Source organism: Dermochelys coriacea, chromosome 23 (assembly GCF_009764565.3).
Source record: "Dermochelys coriacea isolate rDerCor1 chromosome 23, rDerCor1.pri.v4, whole genome shotgun sequence".
Classification (NCBI taxonomy): Eukaryota; Metazoa; Chordata; order Testudines; family Dermochelyidae; genus Dermochelys; species Dermochelys coriacea.
Window position 1 is genome coordinate 13,984,519 of NC_050090.1, and position 16,470 is coordinate 14,000,988.

The 16,470-nt window shown below is 57.6% G+C and overlaps 1 protein-coding gene across 5 annotated transcripts; it reads right to left on the bottom strand.

The window, feature by feature from the left end:
* Positions 1-1,531: 1,531 nt before the first annotated feature.
* On the bottom strand, positions 1,532-16,072 carry CDC42EP5 (CDC42 effector protein 5). 5 transcript variants are annotated; one of them, XM_043501250.1, is made up of 5 exons: positions 15,960-16,072; positions 13,876-13,882; positions 12,838-12,842; positions 10,465-10,890; positions 1,532-4,331 (listed from the first exon to the last, which is right to left on the bottom strand). In XM_043501250.1, the coding sequence occupies exons 4-5, from the start codon at positions 10,516-10,518 to the stop codon at positions 3,768-3,770; spliced, it is 618 nt and encodes a 205-aa protein (XP_043357185.1). In that variant the 5' UTR covers positions 10,519-10,890; positions 12,838-12,842; positions 13,876-13,882; positions 15,960-16,072; the 3' UTR covers positions 1,532-3,767. The 5 variants fall into 5 exon arrangements, with proteins under 5 accessions (XP_043357185.1, XP_038237419.1, XP_038237418.1 ...); XM_038381491.2 differs by lacking the exons at positions 12,838-12,842; positions 13,876-13,882; positions 15,960-16,072 and adding an exon at positions 14,370-14,523 and having other exon boundaries at positions 1,532-4,332; positions 10,577-10,890; XM_038381490.2 differs by lacking the exons at positions 12,838-12,842; positions 13,876-13,882; positions 15,960-16,072 and adding an exon at positions 14,370-14,523.
* Positions 16,073-16,470: the final 398 nt, after the last annotated feature.

Sequence of the window (16,470 nt, forward strand, 5' to 3'; positions counted from 1 at the left end):
GAGAGAACCCAGGAGTCCTGGCGCTCAGCCCCCTCCCTGCTCTAACCACCAGACCCCACTCCCCTCCCAGAGCCCGGGAGACAACCCAGGAGTCCTGGCTCCCCGCTCCCCCAGGGAAGATGCCCCGTGCCTCATTCCCCACCCCCACCCCGAGCCAGCCATGCTGATGTTGCGTCAGGCTCCCAGCTGCTCTGTTTCACTTGGGCACTTAGCTCCCTGTTCCTGGCAGGGCCGGCCAGGCTTCCTGGACAATGTCACCCCCCCACGCCCCGGCCCCAGATCTGTTTACAGTGGAAATCGCCCAGTGCCAGGAAATTCACAGAGCACGACTGGGAGCCCAGGGCACCATTGGGGGACGCTAACCCAGCCGGAGGGGAGGGGGAGGCTGAACAAGGTTTTGGGGTGGGGGGGCATTAGTGGTGAAGTCCTGGCTTCTGAATCCTGGTGGGCTGACAGGCCTGAGCCCCCTGCGGGAGGATTTACACTTGGGCCGGGGGGCAGGGAAACAGGACCCTAATTCTCCGCTGGTCTGGGGCAGTGGACAATGCCAGGGTAGCACAGGGCAAGAGGGATCGCATGTGAGGGTGGGGGGGGGGGATGGACAGAGCGGAGCTGGGGCGGGGGGGGGGCGGGTGGAGGAAGGATCAGGTAGAAGGGGACCTGTGAGGTATCTCAGGAGGAAAAGACAGACCCAAGCCAAGCAAGCTGGACAGATGTCTCTTGTCCGCCTGGCTCTGGCGAGGGTGGCGCACTGGGAATCCCTAGCTAGAAATCCCTAGCTAGGCAGCCAACGGTCTAAGGGCAGGGAGGTGAGACAGTGACAGAGCCGGGGAGAGAACCCAGGAGTCCTGGCTCCCAGCCCCCCCGCTCTTACCCACCAACCCCCAAAGAGCTGGGGAGAGAACCCAGGAGTCCTGGCTCCCAGCCCCCACAGAGCCGGGCAGAGAACCCAGGAGTCCTGGTTCCCAGACCCCCCTGCTCTAACCCACCAGACCCCCCAGAGCTGGGGAGAGAACCCAAGAGTCCTGACTCTCAGTTCCTCCTGCTCTAACTAGGGTGACCAGACAGCAAATGTGAAAAATCAGGACACGGGGGGGGGGGGGGGAATAGGAGCCTATATAAGAAAAGGACCCCAAAATCAGGACTGTCCCTATAAAATTGGGACATCTGGTCACTCTAGCTCTAACCCACCAGCCCCCCCAGAGCTGGGGAGAGAACCCAGAAGTCCTGGCTCCCTGCCCCCCCTCCCGCTCTAACCCACCAGCTCCCCACTCCCCTCCCAGAGCCAGGGATGGAACCCAAGAGTCCTGGCTCCCACCCATGCATCCCACAGCTCTGAGAATATTTTCTTCCCACTCCCCCCGTTTTTCCATTGTGTTTCCCTCCCCCTGTGTGGCCAGGACTGACCCCACTGTGTCCCCTCCTGGCTCTAGGCAGCAGATTACCCAGTTTGCAAGGCGGGGGGGGAGGATCATGGGGGGGCGCTGTGGAATGGATTCCAGGGGCAAAGAGGCTCAAAAACAGGCCCAGCTCCGGACCGAAGGTCGCGCTTTAATGGTAAGAAATACAAACATTTCTCTCTCCCCACAAAGCTTTGCTGGAGAGTGAACTCGAGGCAGGGCTGGGGGAGGGGAATGGACATTTATACACCGCGGGGGGGCAATATACAGAGATATAAAAAAATATACGCAGAGATCCATCCTGCTATTTAACATGGGGGGGGCAGAGACACGGAGGGCCAGGGGCAGGCGTTAAGGTCAGCGTGCCAGGCCTGGGGCTCGCAGCGGACACACCGAAGGACTGGGGTGAGGAGACCCAGCAATTAGCACAAGATCAGACCATGGCCCTGCCCCCCCGCCCCCCCGTGGCAGACTGGGGGTGGCTCCGGATGGAGCTCAGGTCAGCCTCCAGCCCTGCCCCCCCCTTGCACTCAGTTGCTGGGAGGTGGGCTCATCCCTAGCACCCAGGTAGCAGCTTTCATCAGAGAAACCCAACTTCCTCCCTCCCCACACCGCCTCCTTGGGGCAGCATCATGAGCTCCACTTTAGAGGGGGAAACTGAGACACAGACTGACACATGGACTTGCCTGGGGACACACAGGGGATCAATGACAGAGCTGGGGATAGAACCCAGGAGTCCTGGCTTCCAGCCCCCACTGCCCTCACCACTAGACCCCTCTCCCCTCCTCCAGAGCCAGGGAGAGAACCCAGGAGTCCTGGCTCCCAGCCCCCCTGCTCTAACCACCAGACCCCATTCCCCTCCTCCAGAGCCAGGGAGAGCACACAGGAGTCCTGGCTCCCAGCCCCCCTGCTCTAACCACTAGACCCCACTCCCCTTCCAGAGCCAAGGATAGAACCCAGGAGTCCTGGCTCCCACTCTTCCCTCACGTGCTCTAACCACTAGAACCCCCTCCCCTCCTCCAGAGCCAGGGAGAGAACCCAGGAGTCCTGGCTCCCAGCCCCTCTGCTCTAACCCATGAGACCCTAGGCCCTCCACCCCTCGTGAATATAATCCATTAATGTCTCAAGTAACTTTCCTTCCATGGGGGTGGAGCCCCAGGCATAAAATAGAGGGTGGGGGAGGAGGGAACTCAAGTCATTTTCACAGCGTTACCCAAATCACTTTTCTCATGGCTGATCCTGCCCCCCAACCAGTGCCACTGCTCTTGTCCAAGTCCATCTCTTGTGACCCCGGAGTCCAGATGGGGTATGAGATGGTTACACATAAAACCAACATCAAAGTGTCTCTTCTTTCCATTCAGGAGTTCCTTCTCCCATTGGGAGAGGGGAATGAGGGAGAGGATGGGGGATGCTGACTGACTGGTGGATTATTTGGTCAACTGCTGAGATGATTGGTGGAATGACTGGTTGATTAATTGATTAGTTGATTGTTCCACCGGTTGATTGAGTGGTTGATTGGTGGCATGATTCTTGACTATTCCATTGATAGGTTGGCTTATTCGATTGGTTGATCGTTGACCATTCCACCGACCAATCGGTTGGTTGATTGTTGACTATTCCACTGGTTGGCTGACTGGTCAATTGGCAGGTTGATTCCTGACTAGTCCGTTGATGGGTTGAAGGGTTGCTTGGTTGATTTTTGACTGTTCCATGGGTCAATTAGTTGGTAGATAACTTAGTTGGCAGGTCCATTGGTTGGTTGATGGGTCCATTGGCCAATTGATGCGTGAGGGGGGGGCTGACTGTTGATAGCTCATTTTGTCAGCCAATGGGCCGATTGTTTTTTGGTGGTAGTTTGATGTTGATCAATTGACGGGTTGATTTACAAATGGATTGACAGGTGGGTTGGTGGATTGATTAAAGGGCTCATTAATAGATAGAGGTATTGATGAGTTGACCAGTCAACGGATGAGTGGGTGGATTAGGATTCCAGAAATCCATACAGACAAGGAGGTGAAAATTAGGATCAAACACATCAGGCTTTCCATTGAAGGTAGGATCGCCATCCTCGGAGAACCGGTACTGTCATGGGGAGGGGGCCGGCTGGGGGGTAAGAATAAGTGAACAAAAGAAAAGAATGAAAGGAAGAGATGGTGGAAGAGGGGAAGGGAAAGAGAGCAGGAGCAAAAGAAAGAGAAGGGGGAAGAGCATGAAAGAAGGGTGAGGAAGAAGGAAAGAACAAGAGAACACATGCAAGGGAAGAGGGGGATGGCTGAAGCATGGGGGGCGTGGATGAAGGGATGGGGAGCAGAAAGATGGATGGGTGGAGGGAATAGGGGGGAATGGAGGGGAGCTGAGCCTCCTCTCCTATAGCCCAATCTCATCATCCAGCTCATCATCAAATGTGTATCCATGCCCGGAGCCTTCCTCCTCTTCTTCTTCCTCCTCCCCTGCCTGGGGAGCTGCCCCATGGCCCAGCTCCTGTCCCCCCACCGGCCTCTCCGCCCTGACGTCCTCGCTCCGGGGCTGCTCCCCGCCCTTGTCCATGACCCCCAACACCTCATCCAGAATGGATGGCCCCAGATCCAACTCGAAGGAGAAGAGGGACTCAGCGTGTTGCAGTTCCCCCTCCCAGCCATCAGGGGGCAAATCCAAGGCACCAGGGCCACCCCCCAAATCAGCCGGGCTGCCGGAGGACCCCGAGAGGCGGCTGGGGGACTGAGCCGGTGCCAAGGCCTCGGTGGTGGGGGGCAGCCCGTTGGCCTTGGGGCCCCCATGGTTGCTGAGAAAGGAGGTGTCCCCGAAGGCGTCCCCGCCCCGGCCGACGTGCATGGTGTGCCGGAAATCCCCCAGCGGGGCGCTGATCATGTCCCGGCCAATGCGGGGCCTCTTCTTCGACTGGGAGATGGGGGACTGCTTCAGAATCGGCATCTGGGGGGCACAGAGAGAGAGACATGGGGGTCAGGGAGACAGGACCCCGTGCCTCTAGGGGGCACCAGCTCCACTGCAGGACTGGCTGTCTCAAAGGGGGTGGGGAATGGGGCACGGGGCCTTTCCCCTCTAGGGGTTGCTGCCTCCCATCCAGCCCCAGGAGAGGGACTGGATGTCTCGGGGGGCTGGGAATGGGTGACAGGGAAAGGGTTTCTCTCCTGCACCCCCATATCTTTGGATAAATAGGGGTCACCCACTAAGGGTGTTGATCCCCGGCAAAATATCCCCCACTCTGTGACAAGGGATTATTTCAGAGGGCGTGGAAGGCAGGACTCCTGGGTTCTCTCCCCGGCCCTGGGGGGAATGGCAGGGAGGATGTAGCTCTAGCCCAGGCCAGTGGGGATTGAGAGGGATGGGGGGGGAATCGAGGGCTGGACAGCTGGGACGGTGGGGGGAGGTGGCATTTCCTGTCCTGGGGAAGTGAAGTCAGTTTCCTCTGGCTGTTCTCCCCCAAGCCAGCTGGGAACCCTGGCTTTGTGCCAGATCAGAGCTGGCAGGGGGGAGCTCACATCGGGGGTGAGGAGAGCCCAGCTCGGGCAGGTGATGGGGGGTTCCAATTAGGGGGAGGGACAGCTAGGGGGGCAGGGGATTGGGGGGAGACAGCTGGACAGGATGTGGGTTGCTCTGATGGAGGGGGTGGTAGGACAGGGCCAGGGATGGGGCAGATCAGATGGGGGGCTGGCTGGACAAGGCGGGGTACAGGGTGGCACAGAGGGGGGGCACTGGATGGACAAAGCAGCCCCATCTATCAGAACAGCTGGAATCCAGAGCAGCTGGGCTGGGGTTCCCCACCCCCATGAATGGACAGGGAGACCCCTCTGTCTGTCTGGGACTGGGGGGGTTGTAATGGGGGGAAGGAAAGAGAGATGAAAGTGTGAGTGAGAGAGAAGAGAAGGAAAAGGAGGAAGGAGACAATGACTAGGGAAGAGAGGGGCTAGAAGGGGCCTTTCTGATGGAGATACAGTGGGAGGGCAAGGAGCAGGGAACCCACACCCCCATCCCCATCCCACCTGGTTCCCATGAGTCACCGCCCCCCACCCCACCCCCAAGCCGCTCCCCTGGGGAAAGGAGTGGGGTGGGGAACCTGTCTGACCAGATTCCTGCTCCGCCCCGCTGCCAGGGGACCCGGATCCAAGCTGAGCCCAGTGCCACAACAAACAAGGGGGCTGGGAGCCAGGACACCTGGGTTCTCTCCCTGGCTGTGCAAGGGGAATGGGGTCTAGTGGTTTGGAGCAGGAGGGGGCTGGGAGCCAGGACTCCTGGGTTCTCTCACTGGCTGTGGAAGGGGAGTGGGGTCTAGTGGTTACAGCAGGGGGGTGTTGGGAGCCAGGACTCCTGGGTTGTCTCCCTGGCTGTGGGTGAGTCATACTGCAGTGCTGGCAGTGGGATCCCAGCTGGCAGTGGCTGGGAGGGGATCTAATGGGTAGGGTTGATTCAGGCTTCAGGGGAACAATGATTCTGCTGGCGGGGGCAGGACAGGTTTTGGTCCAGCCCCATCCCCAACAAGTGGGAACAAGAGGTACAGCCAGTCCCTGGGAGCGCAGTCAGCAGGGCTGGGAGGCACAGGACAGAACCCAGGAGTCCTGGCTCCCAACCCCCCTCCTGCACTCTAACCAATAGACCCCACACCCCTCCAAGAGCAAGGGAGAGAACCCAGGAGTCCTGGCTCCCAGCTGCGCCCCCCCACCCCCACCCACCGCTCCCTTCCCAGAGCCACCTCTAGCTCAGGGATTCCCTTCAGTGCCCCCCATTCCCCACCCCATGACAGTGCCTAGCAGCCCAGTCATGGGCCTGGCCCCCGCAGTGCTGGGCATGGAACGTTACTAGGTCTATTATGGTAGCGCCTAGGAGCCCCAGCTCTGGATCCCCATTGTGCTAGGTGCTGCACACTGTTAGGTGTATTACAGTAGCACCTAGGAGCTCCAGCTCTCAACCGTGACCTCATTGTGCAAGGTGCTGTGTGTTGTTCATTAGGTGAATTATAGTCGCACCTAGCCCCTTCCTCCCCCCCACCATGGCCGCATGGTGCCAGGCCCTGTACCTTTTATTGCTATTAGGGGTATTATGGTAGCCCCAAGGCACTGCCCCTCTCTCGCCCCACCAGCTATGCGAGAGAGGGGCAGTGCCTTGGGGCTACCATAATTTCATTGCTATTAGGTGCGTTACAGTAGCCCCTGGGTGCCCCAGCCATTCCCCAGACCCCCCAGGCACTGTACATTTCATTGCTATTACGGTAGCCCCGAGGCACCAGATGCGGTACATTTTATTGCTATTAGATGCATTACGTAGCCCCTGGGGCGCCAGGTGCTGTACATTTAACTGCTATTAGGTGTATTACGGTAGCCTCCAGTGCGCTGCACAGACCCAGAACAAAGAGCCCATCCCTGCCCCAAGGAGGTGATGGACGGACAGAAGGATGGGGGGGCGCACATGGCAATGCCCCGTTGGCCAGCGTGACAAGCAGGGCGCTCAGCGCCGGGACCCAGGAGGGACCTGACAGCTGCTGCTCCAGGGGTGTTTACGGGGAGCATCTCCCCAGGGTGTGGGGCAGCTGGGGAGCACCCAGGGGCAGCTTGGCTGTTATCCAGCAGGCAACAGCAGCAGGGACCCCAGGCCCCTCAGAGAGGGATGGGGAGAGGATCAGGTGGGCGGACGCCATGGAGAAGGGGAAGCCAGCAGCGGGACGCAGAGAGGGGGCGACGGAAACAAAGCGACAGGCTCAGGGCCGCTGCTGAAACGGGGCCCGGCTGGTGCGGGGCACAGCCTGGGCGAAGGAAGATGCAGGAATCGGGGTGCGAGAGGTGGAGAGTTTGTGTGCGGATGGATGGGAAAGGCCTTGGCCTAGAGGTCTAAGGCAGGGGTGGGCAAATGATGATTTACAGGCCAGATCTGGCCCACCAGTCGTTTTAATCCAGCCCTCGAGTTCCCGCTGGGGAGTGGGGTCGGGGGGCTGCTCCTTGTGGCTCCTCGAAGCTGCGGCACATCCCTCCTCCGGCTCCTACGCGTAGGGGCAGCCAGGGGGCTCCACTCTGCCTGATGCCCCCGCCCCAAGTACCGCCCTTGCAGCTCCCATTCACTGGGAATCGCAGCCAATGGAAGCTGCAGGGGCGGCGCCTGCGGACAGGGCAGCGCGCAGAGCCACCTGGCCGTGCCTTTGCATAGGAGCCAGAGAAGGGACGTACCGCAGCTTCCAGGAGCCACTTGAGATAAGCACCACCTGGATCCTGCATCCCTGAGCCACCCTCCCGTGCCCCAAACCCCTAGCCCAGCCCTGATCCCCCTCCTGCCCTCCGAACTCCTCTGTCCCAGCCTGGAGCGCCCTCCTGCACCCAAAACCCCTCGTCCCCAGCCCCACCCCAGAGCCTGCACCCCCCAGCTGGAGCCCTTTCCTGCCTCCCACCCCTCCCGCCCCAGCCCAGAGCCCCCTCCCGCACCCTGAACTCTGCATTTCTGGCCTTACCCTGGAGCCCTCACCCCCTCCCACACCCCAACCCCAATTTTGTGAGCATTCACCATACAATTTCTATACCCAGATGTGGCCCTCAGGTTAGAGCAGGGGGGGGTAGGGAGCCAGGACTCCTGGTTTTTAGCCCCAGCTCTGGGAGGGGAAGTGGGTCTGGTGGGTTAGAAGGGGAGGCTGGGAACCAGGACTCCTGGGTTCTCTCCCAGCTCAGGAAGAGGAGAGAGGTCTAGTGGTTAGAGCAGGAGGGGCAGGAACCAGGACTCCTGGTTTCTATTCTTGGCTCTGGGAGGGGAGTGGGAGTGGAGTGGGGTGGGGGATCAGAGAGGCAGGACTCCTGGGTTCTCTCTGCAATCATCTGCTCTGACCTCCTGCATCACACATCGAATGGCCCTGACCCTGTTCACTGTACAGCCGAACCCTTGGGAAGTTGCCCCAACGGGTCATTTTCCTCCCCCTTAAAAAAAATCGGCCCCTCGTTTCCCGTCGGGAATTGTTGAGCTTCAACTCCCAGCCATTGGTTCGGCTTAGCCCTCGGGCCGCTAGGCGCCCGGGCCAGGCCTCAGGACGCAGGCCGAACAGCTGGGCGAGGTTTCAGCCCACAGACCGAGAGAGGCGCCCGAGCGGAAGACGACACCCACATTAAGGGCCAGGCAAGACAGGTCATGGTTGTAGTGACAGAAAGGAGGGAGGGGGGCGGACTGGAGGTTGGGGGGGGGAAGATCAGGAGCTGATGGCTGGACATGCACAAGGAGACGACGAGGCTGGGAGGGAGACAGTTCTGCAGGAGACCCGACACCGAAGGGGCTAATGGGATCACATGCTGTGTCCCCAGGGAACTTCAAGTGCGAGCAGAGAGGGGATTTCTCCTCTGGATCTAGCCCTGGGGCGACACTGTCGGGACCCCGTGTTGGAGAAGAGTCACGCAGACGATTGAAGGGTTCCAAACCTGCCAGGGCGTGAGAGACGCCAGAAGCTCCAACTGTTTAGCTGAGCAGAGAGAAGGTCCAGGGGGAACTCGATCCCGGGCTATCGGTACTGACATGGGGGACGAATATTTACTAACGGGATCCTCGGTGGAGCAGAGGAAGATCGGACCCGATCCCACGCCTGGAAGTTGAAGCGAGACAAACCCAGCCTGGGAACACGGCAGAAGTTTTTGCATGCTGAGGGGACTTAACTGTCTGGATAATTAACCAAGAGACGTGGTGGATTTTCCTCCAGCCTCTCAAAGACCTGACCTGGATCAGCCAGGACTGAATTTGGGGCAGCGCCATGGGCAGGGTTCTCCCGGCACTCAGGCGAGCGGCTTGCAACGGGCCCCGTCTGGCTGTGGGATCTAGGAGAATGGAGAAGAAGCTGCTGGGCTGTGGATGAGCTGGCCTAGAGATGAGAGGCGACCGGAGTCTTGGGGAACCCAGCCCCAAAAAGTGGAGGAGGCCAGCGGGAGGATCTTCCAAGGGAAACACTGAAGGAGCAATTAGAGAGGAAGGAAGAGAACCAGGAGAGACCAACTAGAAGAGAACCCAGGTGTCCTGGCTCTCAGCCCGCCCCTGCCACTCTGACCACTAGACCCCACTCCCCTCCCACAGCCAGGGATGGAACCCAGGAGTCCTGGCTCCTAGCGCTCCACCCCCACTCCAACCACTAGACCCCAGTCCCTTCCCAGAGCTGGGGATGGGACCCAGGAGTTCTGAATCACCCACCATCTGGCCCCTTAGCAATGAGATTATAGCTTCTCCCATGGGATTTTCATGTTTCCATCAGAGAAAGTCTATCGGATGGAGTATGGTCTACTGACATGAAGGTAGGGGTTGGGAGACAGGACTCCTGGGTTCTATTCCAGGCTCTGGGAGGGGAGTGGGGCTAGTGGTCAGGAGTGGCGGGCGGTGGGGTGGGAGCCAGGACTCCTGGGTTCTACCCCCAGTTCTCCCAATGACTCTGTCTGGGACCAAGAGGTGTAAGGCCCCTCCTCCTTGTTTTGGGCTGGTACCAGTGGCCCCTTCTCTCGTCTCAGGGTTGGAGCCCCTGCTAGCGAGGGCTGTCTGCTTAAAGCTCCCACTCCCACCCTGGCCCTAAGATCCAAACAATGGTCAGGTCTCCTGGACCGCCTCTAATCTTATCCAGCCCCCTGCAGATTGGAGGGAGGAGCCCTCCCTGGGGTTGGGCAAGACATATAGGATTATAGCACATTCACATGACCCCACTCCCAGTCCAGGGCTGGGGCGAGAACCCAGGTCTCCTGGCTCCCAGTCCCTGCTGCTCTAAACCCATTGGATCCACATCCCCGAGCCAGGGAGAGAAACCCAGGCATCCTGGCTCCCAGTCCCCCACCCCAGCTCTAACCCACTAGACCCCACTCTCCCTCCCAGATCCAGGGAAACGAACCCAGGAGTCCTGGCTCCAAGTCTTCCCTCATGTGCTCTATACCACTAGACCCCACTCCCCTCCAGATCCACGGAGAGAACCCAAGAGTCCTGGCTCCCAGTCTTCCCTCACGCGCTCTAATCTCCAGTTTCCACTCCCCTCCCTGACACAGGACCCAGGAATCCTGCCTCCCATTTGCCCCAACCCCACAAGCCCAAATTTTCCACACAGCGGCTCTTCCTTTACCTCAACCCACTGGCTCGGTGATCTCAAAGCATCCGCTCTCCCCTCCGCCGTCATGGGGCCGGATTCCCTCCGAGGCCGCCGAAAAGAACTTGGAAAAAAATTCCTTACTCACCTGTACGAATCCCAAGTCCGGAGATCAATGAGTCACGCACAGAGCAAGCCAGAGTCTCCGTCTTCCTGTTTTGTAATCCAGAAACGGAGCTCGCTTTCCCGAGGCCAATTCCACCGCCACCCAAGCCCGCGTGGGTCCGGGGTTTCGCTCTCTATCTGGTCATTTCTCCGCACCCCGATGCAAACGCGCCAAAACTCTCGGGGTGGCCGGCGAGTGGCGGCCTTTCATTTGCCTCCTCGGCGCCTTTGCCCTTTTTTGTCCACTTGTGGTTTCTCTCCTCCCTCTGGGGCGGTGGCGGCTGGATCTTTATTCACCTGGCTCCAAAAATGAGAGGCATAAATAAGTTGGGGGGGGAAACCTACCCACGCCGCTCGTCCAAATGTACACACACCACCCGCCTCCGCTTCAGACCCCAGGCCGCCGGCTTTGCCAGGAAAGTCGAGATCCAGAAGTCAAGCAAATATTATCCCATGGGATGGGGGTGGGAGGGGGGAGAGAACCTGCACAAACTAAGTTATAAAGTTCACTGCATTCCTGAACTCCGGGAGGTGCGAGTGCCAATTGGCTCGGGGCCGGGCTCTGTTTGCAAACAGGGTCGGGGAGCAGCCAGGGGCTAGGCGCAGAACAACTTGATGGTGGAGTCTATTGAAAAACGAAGTCATGCCCAGCGGGGTACGGAGGGGAAGGCAAGCGGTGAGATCTATTTTATAATAAGGGGATGGCAGAGCCAGCGGTTCCTAGCGGGGCGGGATGGATGGATCAGGGGAGGGAGGGAGGGAGCGGTGTGTAGGGGGATAGACAGCTACTCGGGGTGGGGGGAAGGGTATGGAGAGATAGAGGGGTGTGGATGGGATGGATGGGTGGGTGGATGGATGGATGGGGGGCTGTATGTGTGGGGATGGAGGGAATAGATTTAGATAATTTAAAGTAATTATTCCCGGGTTGATCTGAAAAGGACTTTAAGTTATGGGACTGATTTAAAAATATGTGGAGGGATAGAGTAGATAGATAGATTAGATAAAGGTGGTGTGTGGGGATAGATAGATGGAGGGGGTGGACAGGGATGGATAGATAGATAGATAGATAAGGGGGGTGGACGAAGATAGATAGATAGAAGGGGTTGATGGGGATAGATATATAGATAGATAGATGTATGGGGTGGATGAGGTGGATGGGAATAGATAGATAGAGGGGGTGGACGGGGATGGATGGATAGATAGATAGATAGAGGAGGTGGACGGGGATGGATGGATAGATAGATAGAAGGGGTTGATGGGGATAGATAGTAGAGGGGGTGATGGGGATAGATAGATAGATAGATAGATGGATGGGGTGGATGGGAATAGATAGATAGAGGGGGTGGACGGGGATGGATGGATAGATAGATAGAGGGGGTGGATAGATAGATAGAGTTGATGGGGATGGATAGATAGATAGAGGGAGTGGATGGGGATAGATAGATAGTTAATGGGGATGGATAGATAGATAGAGGGAGTGGACGGGGATGGATGGATAGATAGATAGATAGAAGGGGTTGATGGGGACGGATAGATAATGTTTGACCGCGCTCCACAGGGACCAGGAAATGCAGAAACTGACAAAAGACCCCAGGACGGGAATGGGGAAGGCACGGGACAGCCGGCACAGGTCCCAACGGAGGGGTGGACAGAGCAAAGTCAGCCATGGCTCCGGCGCGTGTGAAATTCCTCAAGGGTTAACGATCCGAGGGATAAAATAAAGGAGTGGGATCAAATTAACTCGGAGACCCAGTTACAGCGTCAATAACCAGTCAAGGTACAGAATTAAGATTGCTCAGATAAAGCAAAGCAAATTGCTCCCTAGCTAATTTTAAGCACCATCACGCCTGCTCCTAACCACTAGACCTCACTATTCCCCTCTTAGTCAGGATAGAAACCCAGGAATCCTGGCTCCCAGCCTCCCCTCTCCCTTCCATGGACAGGACTTGAGACCATGTTTAAATGCGGGCTGACACATGCAGACTTTTAATCCCGCTCAGGGCGAGTTTTCGCCGGTAATGGGCGTTCGCAGAATCAGGGGTCAAAAATAAACTCGGTTTGGAAGAGAAGATTTTGGGGAAAGATGTGGCTGGCGACTTTGTGATTTCTGCTGGGGTCTGGGCAGCCGCCTGTGACACACCCAACACAAGGCAGGCCCCAGCTTGTGGTCAGGGCCTGGCAGCGCGCCCCGGTGTGACGGGAGTCTTGGTTTGGGTCGCTAAGTGGTACTGGAACACAAGTAACTACTACTAAATCATCAAAAAAACCAGATCAAAGCCAGCTGAAAAAATAGTAAATCACAAATCACTCAAACAGCCAAACGAGTCTGATGGCAAGTAAGTTATAAAGCAAACTAGGAAAGAAGTCAGAAGTTTTCATGGCAAAGACAATAATTGCAAGCTAGCACGGTAAACAGGAAATTAGCAGGAAAGTTAAATAGGAAAGCCGCCATTTAGCAAATAGCAAATAAATAAGTTATACAGCAAAGCAAGCAAACAAATAAATAACCTCATTTGCTAGTTTTGCGACAGAATTTGTTACTTCGTTGCTCGTTTGCTAATAATAATACCAAATAATTAACATGTTAATTATTTCCTAGATTGCTCTATATTTGCTGAATGACAGTTTTTGCTATATAATCGACTAGCCAATTCGCTAGGTATGGGCTAGCTTGCGGTCTGATTTCTGGCTCTAAGACACATCGGCTAGATTGCAGCATAGCAAGTACATTATACAGCAAGTTAGCAAATAAACTATATAGCAAAAGAGCAACTATATTCTGTGGGCACTAAAAGCTGTCGCAATTAATAGCGAGAGAAGAAAGAGAAGGGCCTAGCGAAGGAGGAAATCAAATTAGAAACAGCCCATAAATGACAGCGCCAGACCACCAGAAAGCCAGAAGCTAAAACCCAGCATAATTGGGCTACTGTTATCAGATAATAAAACAGCTCCTGCCCACACCCTGTGTCACAACAGTGGGCGCCTGCCTGGCATCTCAAGGCAAGATGAGCAGGTTTCGAACATGCTTAGAACATGCCCGGGACCCGTGTGACCTAGGTCAGGGTGGGGACCCAACAGGGGCCCCCGCCTAGACCATGCAGGGCCAGGGGAGGCTGAGTCTGGGATGGGGACGGCACACAGGCTCCTGCATCCCTTCCCCCGGCCACACATATGTGCACCCTCACCCCCACACATGCGTGTGTGTCCCCCCAAAGTTGCGCCCCACCCCCCCCGCCCACCAAATCTTCCCCAATGTTCCTCTTTCTTTCCCACCCGTTTCACCTCCTGCCTCCGTGAGCTGCCGGAATATTTCCCCTTCCCCCCAGCTGTGCCCCACCCCCCAGAATCCCCACTCCTGCCCCCCCAGCTAAGATGCCCCCAGCTGTCAATCCCCCCTACCCTCAGACCCCCAGCGGCTCCCCCAATCCTGTCCCCCACCCCAGATCCCTCTCTACTGCCCCCATTCATATTGCTCCCCAGCTGCCCTCTACCACCACCCCCAGATCTTCCCAGCTGCCCCCCAACACTGATCCTCCCCCAGTTGCCTCCCTCTTTCCCCTCACTTCACAGATCCCTCCAACTCTCCTTACCCCAGATCCCCCACGCTCAGCCCCCCAGCTCTCCCCACCCTCAGCCCCCAGGATTCCCCCACTCCAAATCCCCCACGCTCAGCCCCCCAGATCTCCCCACTCCAGATACCCCCAATCCTGAGCCTACACCCCAGCTGCCCTTACCCTCAGCCCCTTTGCAGCTCCCCCACCTCAACTGCCCCCCACCTCGAGCAGCAACGTGCATCCTCAGTAGGGCACTGGCCCGGCAGGGCGGCCTCTCAGCTCTGCTCAGCTGGGGTCCCGCAGCACAAGGGACGAGAAAGTCAGCGCCTGGCTCAGAAAAAAAAACCTCTCTCATGTGAAGGGTTAAAGGGGCGGGGCCTCTCCCCCCTCCGCCCCCTTCTCCAACTCTCTCTTCTTAAAGAGACAGAGGCTCGAGGTTGTTTTTTTTAAGTGAGAAGTTCGGGGGGGGGATTACCGCCCCCCTTTCCCGGGCAAAGGTTGTGTGAAGGAAGGAACGGGGAAGGAGAAGGATGGGGAGGTGGGGGAGGAAATGGTGGGAATCCCACACCAGGGGGTGCCACCCGCGCCCCGCCCCGAGCTGGAATTTCCTGAAAGGGGGGGGGGGGCGTCCCAGCCAGTAACAACTTCCAGACCCCTTGTGAGCCACGGTGGGGGGGCAGTGGGAGGAAGAGGTGGGGTGTATAGGGATAGATAGATAGATAGATAGAGGGTGTGGAGGGGATAAATAGATAGATGGGGCGGATGGGGATGGATAGATAGATAGATAAAGGGGGTGTATATAGATAGAGGGGTGGATGGGGATGGATAGATAGCTAGAGGGGTTGGAGGGGGGTAGACCGATCTCTCTATCCCCACAACCCCTCTCTATCTGTTCGCCCACCACCCAGCCTCGTACACACCCTCCATCAGATAAAAGAACCGGGGGACTTGTGGCACCTTCGACACTAACACATTTATCTGAGGTTTCAGAGTAGCAGCCGTGTTAGTCTGTATTCGCAAAAAGAAAAGGAGTACTTGTGGCACCTTAGAGACTAACCAATTTATTAGAGCATAAGCTTTCGTGAGCTACAGCTCACTTCATCGGATGCATTTGGTGGAAAAAACAGAGGAGAGATTTATATACACACACAGAGAACATGAAACAATGGGTTTTCATACACACTGTAAGGAGAGTGATCACTTAAGATAAGACATCACCAACAGCAGGGGGGGGAAGGAGGAAAACCTTTCATGGTGACAAGCAGGTAGGCTAATTCCAGCAGTTAACAAGAATATCATTTATCTGAGCATCAGCTTTCGTGGGCTCCAACTCGCAGCTGATGCTCCGATAAATGTGTTCGTCTCGAAGGTGCCACAAGTCCCCCGGTTCTTTGTGCGGATACAGACTAACAGGGCTGCGGCTCTGAAACCTGCCATTATCCATCCGATAAGTGGATCTAGGTAGACAGAGGGGCGGACAGCCCAAGCTCTGGGAGGGAGCGGGGCCTAGTGATTAGCGGCAGGGAGCCAGGACTCCTGGGTTCTCGGCTGGGAGAGGTCTAGTGGTTGGGGGGGGGCGGGGGGACATTTCTCCTTTTCCCATCGTAGCGGCTCTGGATCCTGAGGCAGGAAATGCAGCGGGGCCGGGAGAGGGGGGACGCGCCGGGTCCGCCCGGCTCCCTGCCGCCAGCATCCTACGGGGCGGGGGGGGGGGGCTGATAATTAACCCCTGCGAGCCAGGGAAGGACCAGAGACGGGCCGGGGGCGGGGGAGTCTGGTGCCCAGCTCTGTCAGCGCAGATAACAGCCTTACTACTGCTGCCAGCGCAACCAGCCTGTCCTGCTCCAGCACGGGGGATGCGCTCTTCCTCCGGGGAAGGGGGGGGGCGGGGCTGGGGTTCAGGTCTCACTGCCACCATATGAGGGATCACCGAGATACACAGCAGCTCACAGCCCCTCCCCCTCCTTAATGCCCAGGTGTCAGCCAGACCCGCCCCCCCAGACAGTCACACCTTGGGGGTAGGGGCCCAGGCGGGTGGGGTTATTGTTTAGTTAATTAAGATAAAGTGGGTGAGATACCCACCCCACTCCTCACTACATTAGGTTTCCAGGGTTAGTGGTCAGGGTGGGGGCTGGGAGGCAGGACTCCTGGGTTCTCTCCCTGGCTCTGGGAGGGGAGTGGGGTCTAGTGGTTAGAGCGGGGGAGGGGAAGCCAAGACGTCTGGGTTGTCTCCCCGGCTCTGGGAGGGGAGTGGGGTCTAGTGGTTAGAGCGGGGGAGGGAAAGACGTCTGGGTTGTCTCCCCGGCTCTGGGAGGGGAGTGGG